This window comes from Phaeoacremonium minimum (genome assembly GCF_000392275.1).
Source record: "Phaeoacremonium minimum UCRPA7 unplaced genomic scaffold PA7_03_scaffold_554, whole genome shotgun sequence".
In the NCBI taxonomy this organism is placed as follows: Eukaryota; Fungi; Ascomycota; class Sordariomycetes; order Togniniales; family Togniniaceae; genus Phaeoacremonium; species Phaeoacremonium minimum.
Window position 1 is genome coordinate 67,073 of NW_006921456.1, and position 7,686 is coordinate 74,758.

The 7,686-nt window shown below is 48.1% G+C and overlaps 2 protein-coding genes across 2 annotated transcripts; both read right to left on the bottom strand.

The window, feature by feature from the left end:
- Positions 1–4,639: 4,639 nt before the first annotated feature.
- On the bottom strand, positions 4,640–6,329 carry UCRPA7_7764 (putative mfs general substrate transporter protein; the record flags this gene model as incomplete). Its single annotated transcript, XM_007920291.1, has 3 exons — positions 4,640–4,651; positions 5,206–6,105; positions 6,165–6,329. 3 exons carry the CDS (start codon positions 6,327–6,329, stop codon positions 4,640–4,642), a joined length of 1,077 nt encoding a protein of 358 aa, XP_007918482.1.
- Positions 6,330–7,185: 856 nt separating this feature from the next.
- On the bottom strand, positions 7,186–7,686 carry UCRPA7_7765 (putative ncs1 nucleoside transporter family protein; the record flags this gene model as incomplete). Its single annotated transcript, XM_007920293.1, has 2 exons — positions 7,186–7,515; positions 7,567–7,686. The coding sequence occupies 2 exons, from the start codon at positions 7,684–7,686 to the stop codon at positions 7,186–7,188; spliced, it is 450 nt and encodes a 149-aa protein (XP_007918484.1).

Below are 7,686 nucleotides of genomic sequence, written 5' to 3' on the forward strand. Positions count from 1 at the left end.
GCGCACCTTCTGCTAATACATATGACTCGGATCTCTATGGCGCCTTTTTTTCTATCGGTTACGAACTTTTCAAGGACAAAGGCCGGCTACAAAGTACATTCGTGGCAGCTGATATTTTCGACGAGCAATCGGAACTCACTCGTCTGAATGCACAAATGAACATTGTTTACGCCGGTGCGATACTCCATCTTTTCCGTCTTGAGACGCAAGAAAAAGTGGCCTCCAGAATAGTCCAGCTACTCATCCCACAGCCTGGTTCACTCCTGATTGGGCGTCAGTCGGGTAGCGAAAACGCAGGAGGGTTCTCCGGATCAGGTGAGACCAGCGGTCGAAAGCATTTTCGACATAACGTACAGAGCTGGGTGGACTTGTGGAAGCGGGTCGGGGAGATGACCGGGACTGAGTGGAAAGTCGAAGCGGATCTAGATACTCCCGAATTCACATTGTCGGCTCCGAAGGGTAGATCCGTCGAGATTCAAAATAAGATGAATAGTAAGGGCCTGAGGATCACAGTTAGACGGCTATAGAAAGTCTGAGGACCAGGCTCTGTTTAATGACTTATGTGCTTGTTGTCAAGGCCAGAAAGGGTTTTCATCTCAGCCCTGTCAGAATTGGATTCAACTAATTTACAAAATGCAACACATTCCATTTTGCAAAGATCGACGGCCGCCCAGACCTTTGGGATCATCAATTATGAAGCGTCTATCATGCGCTCGTTTGACTGCCTCAATATTTGCTCGCCCAACTGCAAAACGGTTCATGAGCCAACGAGCAACGTCCTTCCACTCTGCTCCAGAGAAGTCTTGTTGATATTCTGTCAATAGCATTGTGATCTCCTCATGTCGAGAGAGCTCATCTGTTGTCGCCCACGCCGAGATGAGGGACATTGTGATATGACTAGCACCTATTGGCCGGTAATTAGAGGCTTGTTTTGCCAGGTTTACAACCTCTTGTTGAAATAGAGCTAACTGATGCAACAGGTTAGTATCGTCAGGATCTGCTGCACGAAGCCATGAGTTGAGACTCAAGGCAACCGTGAGAAGCATGCCGTAGCATATTTGGCAAAGAGAAAATAGCCGTATTGCAAACTCTAACGATTCTAGAGATTGAACGGGATTAAGCACCATTTCCCTAGCGCCACACAGTTGCTGTCTCAAGGTCGATTGGTCAACTTGCAAATGCCTGTACGCACCGCGAATTTTGGGGAGATGTTCCTCGGGATGCCACAAGAAATAAGGGTACCAGGCCAGCTTGCTAGGCTTCAAGGTTTCCAAACCAAAACTACTGTGGCAGGGCGCCGGCAGATTTTCGATGAGATAGTCTGCGGGCTCCCAGAACCAGGGGCCAAGTGAGATATTGGGATTGAACACTTTTTCAATGACCTAGTGATGGTTTAGCCTGGTTTCTGACTTTCGATTTCCTGAAGGGACCATACTAAAGGTACGCGTAAGGCAAGAAGAAGTTCTCCTTCAAACCCGCTTTTCCAACATTGAGAGGATGTGAGCTTTAAAAGGTGAGCCATGGCTTTGCCATGGCCTACAATGTGATCGCTAGTGTTTCCCAACCAAATCTACAGGGAAATAATTGGTGTCAGTATTCATCCCGTAACAGGAGGCCGGAGGTTTCCCTTACACTGCATACCAAGACTAAATACATGGCGCATAATGTATCAGACGTTCTTCCCTTCACGGAATCATTCAGCGTAATTCGGGTTGCTTTCAACGAATCCACATAATGGGCCAGTGCTCCAGCTGGTAGGACACGAGTGTGATGGAATGGAAGGGCTGTAATGATGGCTTTGACAGATGTGTCTAAAGCTAAATTATACCCTAGCCGCTTAGGGATATCATGAAAGAAATTGCCATAGAAACTCAGGTTATATCTTTGATCTTTGACTTGAAGAATAGAAATCAATGCATCAGCGATTGCTAGAATCTCACTGCGAGGAAATCTGCATAGTTCATAACCCGGATTCATGGTAGGAGCTTGCAAATTCTGTCCAGGTTTCCGAGACTTGCTTTGTGAAGTAGAGACTCTAGCCTTTTGCTGCTTAAATAAATACCGCTGTTGGCCATTTCCAATGCACACAATGCCCAGTCGTGAGCATCTTGAGCAAGACGGTTTAGACAGGTCGCACTACTGTGAAGTTAGAGAACGTGCGAATGCTGTTTTTGCAAGTCAAATCATCACCTTCTTCTTTATCTGACGGCACTCATCGCAACCGCGACTAGTTGGAGCTCCCACCATGTTGATTGCGTCTTCATTCTTGGTATGAAGGTAATTATATGTTATCTACGAAGTGTGCCGAACTAATTCGCCCTGATAACTCAACAGATTTGGAGAAGTCACCGATGAATCCACTAGTAGAGAGTAAGTCGACTTTGATTGGGCAAGCGGCTGATCGAGCCCGATTGGGAGTAGTAAACTGGGTACGAGTCATTACGCTGTAGTCGCGTTTTAGAAGATCACAGACACTCACTAACAGATCTAAACCGAAACTGGTGCCCGATGCGCGATTTACTGATCCTTTGTATTAGTGTTTCTGCTGTTCTTTCCGGGCCTGCTCCAACGTACTTGCCTTTCTCTATCACTGCTACACGGTCTGACAAAGCTGAGCTTGCAAAGGCATCGGCTCCTCTCGAAGCTAATAAAAATGGGTCTCAATTGGCATCTGGGAAAGTGCGGTGAGACAGATGGCAAGGAGAGCTTTGGCTCGCCGCATGCGCCACGCAGCCCACGGCTGCCCAGGTACCGAAGGAGATAACTAAAGCGCACCTTAACCAAATCAAGCTTAAGGCTGACAATCGATGTTCATTTCTTGTCGCTCCACCTTGGCCGGATTTTGATAGGTGTAGCGCATGGCGGTCCCCTACTAGGTTAGGACTCTGTTTCTCTTGCGGCGCCACAACGGCGGGCGTTGCCCAGAACACGCTTCCATTCCCAGGGAATGACGTCGCCTCAACTAGAATATAAAGGCCAATGTCGCAATTCTAAAGCACCACGTTCTCGCTTGACCCAGTCTGCGATGTGTTCACGCCTTTAACGTTCGCGCTGATGGGGATATGGCCCAAGCTAAGCCCTACACGATTGCGGTGCCTGACGACCATTTGAAGTGGATTCGCGAACGAATAACGACAACCAGAATACCGCCAGGCAAAAGCTTACCCACAGAAGAGATCTGGAAGTCATGGGGACTGCCCGCGGATTATGCTCGAGAACTCCAAAAGTATTGGGCTAATGAATATGATTGGAGGCGCATAGAAAAGGAAATCAATGACGACCTCACACAATTCGCCATCCCCATCAATCACAACGGCGAAGAACTATCCATCCACTTTGTTCACAACCGATCCTATAGAAAGGATGCTTTACCGTTACTGTTTCTTCACGGCTGGCCTGGCAGCTTTCTAGAGGTCCGCCCCCTCGTTAAGCACCTCACAAATCCGCCATCAATTGATGACCCGGCTTTTCACGTTATTGCCCCCTCTCTGCCAGGTTATGGCTTGTCATCCTACCCATCAAAACCATGCAGCCCTATGGACATTGCCGAAATTGTTCACAAACTCATGATGGCACTGGACTATACGAAGTATATTGTCCAAGGAGGTGATTGGGGTTCCATGATCGGCCGGATAATTCCAATCAATCATCCAGAAAACTGTCGAGCAATCCATCTCAACATGGTAGTTGCTGCTCCACCGAGTCCGCTGCGCCATCCATTAGCCTTTGCGAGGCTAATTCTAGCATATACCACCGGGTATGGCATCAACGAGTATGGTCAGAAAATGCTAAAGCGCATGAAGTGGTGGATGGACAACGAGAGTGGATATAACGCAATCCAAGGCACTAAACCACAAACACTTTCTTATGGTCTTACCGACTCACCTTTTGGAATGATGTGTTGGTTGAGGGAGAAGATTCAATTCCTTGTTGATGATGATTTTGAATGGGAAAATGAAGAGGTCATCACTTGGGCAATGGTCAGTAATTGAAAGAGAGCGTCTTTGCAAGAGATCAAGAGCTGACTGTTAAATGGTACAGCCGTACATACTCAATGGCAGCCCTGGCCATGGGGAAGTATACAAATGGTCTCCAAATAATGGAGGTGATCAATCCCTGATGACAGCGCTATTTTATAAGATTATCGGCAAAGATGTGGCATTTGGTGCCTCAATCTTCCCCAAAGGTCAGTCGATCAAGACTTGCGGGATTCACCCTGAGGACGCATCATTCTAACATGAGATAAGATGCCTGTTACTGCCCTCGTTGGTGGGCTGAGTGTAGAGTTGCCGAAAACATTGTGTTCTGGAAGGAACATCAACTTGGAGGCCATTTCCCTTCTGTAGAAAGACCATCTGTGCTCGCTACAGACATCAGGGACTTTATTAAAACAATTGACCCAAGTATTGTCGACGAGCTAAAAAGTAGGGAAAGATAAGCTTCGTCCGTAAAGGGATCCGTCTAAAAAGCTTGATATACGGCCTCCTACTTTCTGGCAGGCTTACGCTAAACTTGGCATTCGGTCTACCAGCTTTCCTGCAATCAAGTCAAGCAGATTGGGGTGCCCTTAACTCCAAATATGAGTCAGTGGATTCTCTGGATAAGAAGTTTGCGAGACAATAATATGTAGACGTCGAAATTAGATAGCGAGCTATAAGCAGTGATTAAATGGTAGATGGTCGCCCAATTTTCTCATTAACCCGTTTTGCTATATTAGTGATTCCGGAGGTATGAGGTCTACTCCTGGGACTAGTATCCAGAAGACTCCCTACAGGCAAGGTGCTCACGAGTTGCCTTCCCCTTCCGCATCAACACTACTATGGGAATGAAGGCAAGAATGCTTCCCCATATCATAAATAACAAAAATGCAAACTGATAACCAATCTTCTCACACAACAAAACTACGTAGAAAGCATACGTCATACCAAAAACCTGACGGATGAAATTGAACAGTGCTGCCACCTCTCCACCCTGCTCTCTATAACTATCAACACTGTAAGTGTAGCAGGTTGTCGCAACGGGCTGCAATCCAAACACTGCCAAGCCCATGCCAAACAATGGCACAAACCAGTGAACACGATATTGCAGAGTGAAGCCGTAGATCAAAAGTCCCGCTGGGAGGAGTACGGCACCACTCCAGATGCCTTGAAGACGAGCTTCTGGTTCAGGATTCTGGCCGCCAAGACGGTGTCGCGCCCGCCGTACAATGGTGTCAAGAACCACGCCCGATACAAGTTCTCCTAGCACACCGCCGATGGTAAGAGCACCTCCATATGCCAGGCCGATCTCGAGAGTGTCCCAGTTAAATCTCTCGCGGAAGATTGTTGCGACCGTGACGGCAGGAAGAATAGAGCCGAAGCCATACTGTGCGGAATAGTAGATGGCTGGGAATAAGACTGAAGGGTATTTGGCCATTCTCAACGCTGGCCAGACGAAATCGTTCAAGTGGAGCTTCAGGTCCGGGAATCGTGTGTAAGGCTTGAGGCGGGTCAAATAGGTTTTGGCACCAAGCTGGACCTCGCGTTCCTCGACGGTGCGGGTGAGGTTGGTAGAATCGCGGATGTAGAGCGTCTCTGGCAGAGCAATCAAGATGATAAGAAACATTACACCATCAAGTATTGCGGCAAACTTAAATGTCCAGCGCCATCCAAGATATTGTCCAATTAGACCACCGATGATAGGGGCAATATGCGCACCCGTGGTCATGACGACAGTAAAACCACCCATGGCACGGCCGCGTTGGTGGAAGAAGAACAGATCAACGATCGTCGATGGACCTAGTGCCATAGCGGCTGGGAAAAAGCCGTTGAAGACCCGTGCGCCCAAAAGTTGGCCATAGTTTCTGGCGTATGCGGATCCCAATGCCGAGGCAAATCCAAGCAGCGTCGTGAAGATGTATATTGGTCGACGACCGTAAACATTCGCCAGCGGGATCCAAAGGAATGGTCCGACACCATTGAGGGCTATCACAACTGTCGTTTGGTATGATGCTCTAACCGTGGTGATGTCGAATTCCTTGGCTAGGGGTGTGTATGCCGGGTTGATGATAGACGTATTCAACGTCCCTAGCGCCGCAAGCAAACAAACTTGGATAAGGACACCAACCTGCAAGGTTTCAGTTAACCTTAGCTCTGCCAGATGGAGACAAGGAGACAAGAGTTTACCTTCAAAGTCATGGGCCAATTCAGAGGATCTTTTGGGTCGTTTGAGGGCAATGGGAGAAAAGTGCTGCGATCATGATCGATTATCTCGTTATTCATGTGCACAAGTTCGGTCTCATTGAGCTCGACCTTCTCGTCTACTTCCGTCCGGACGTGCTGGTCTGCCATCTTTGCCGCTTGAGAGTGTGATTCCCCAGAAATTGAGCATAGACAAGAACTCCTGCCGCAAGTGTTAAGAAGCGAGGGATGCTGTATTTCAAAGCGAATGACAGGACTCCTCTCGTCGGTTGTTACCCACGGGATCTTCCCGACGCTGTCGCTTTCCAGACTGCGTACGCGCATCCTCCGCCCCGCTCACTAGCAGAAGAGCGAAGCGATTCACAGCATTGGCCTGAAAACCCAAGTTCCGGGACATTTCCGACCTCAAGTACTGAGACCATTGTCAAGAATGGTCTAGTGCAGCCAAGCTTGCCAAGTCTGGGGTTAACCGTTGTGCCAAGGTGGCCAAGACAAGCGGCGTTTCCCAGAAGATCTGAATTTCCGATTGGGTTTACCCACAGACGGTGTTTACCCACAGACGGTGACCATGACGTTTTTAGGGACTTCGCCCTTGTGCTTCTCGACCTTGTCTGTGCCTTACACTATATCACCCTGATCAGTATCAACTCATCGAAAACATTAGGCGCAGCGCCAGTTAAGAACACTATTCAAATTGCAATCTCGCTGCATTTTCAGTTTCCTGATTATTAAGAGTCACTGAAGTTTATTATTATAACTGATAAATATAATAAGCATCCGCCTCTGCCGCAAGTGGGAATATTGTCAATCCAATGCTAGACGGCGTGGATATCCAGTCTGACACAGAGATTGCAGCATTACTACGAGCCTTTTGCAGGTATGATCAAGTGCGCATCATCAGGCTTTGGAAGCCCAAGCCGGTCTCCATCCAGCAACGCCTTCAAGACAAACCCGAGCCTTTGAATCAAGCGCTAACAAAGTCTTAGCGTGTCGAGAAAAGCTCAGGCTAGACTCGATCGACGGCACTGGCATCATTCACCGTGATGGTTTCGTCTATCTTGTTATCACCCATGGGCCCCTGGTTCTCGTAGCCTATATTGTCCCACTTTGTCCTGTAATAATGTCTCGTTTCTTCGGCAGACACGCCGTTCTTGACGAAATTGTCCAAAGAACGTGCCGGGAATATTTTGTGAAGAGCAACGAAAACAAGACCACTCGCGCAGAAACCGTAAAGATAGCTGAGATAATAAAGCTCTGTTGCGCCGGAGGATACAACAGCTGAAGTGTTGACCGCTGCTATAAAGCCAGACATCAATGGTGCGAAGCCAACAATCCACTACACATAAACTGTTAGCGTAGTCATCATGAAGGGTTAGGCCATACATACCGCAACAGCCGCTCGCCAATTGATACCGGCCGTAAACCAGTAGATACTGGATCGATCGCCGTGATAGAGGTCATCAATGTTGACCTTCCTTGAGTTGACTACGAGGTAGCTCGCAACCAT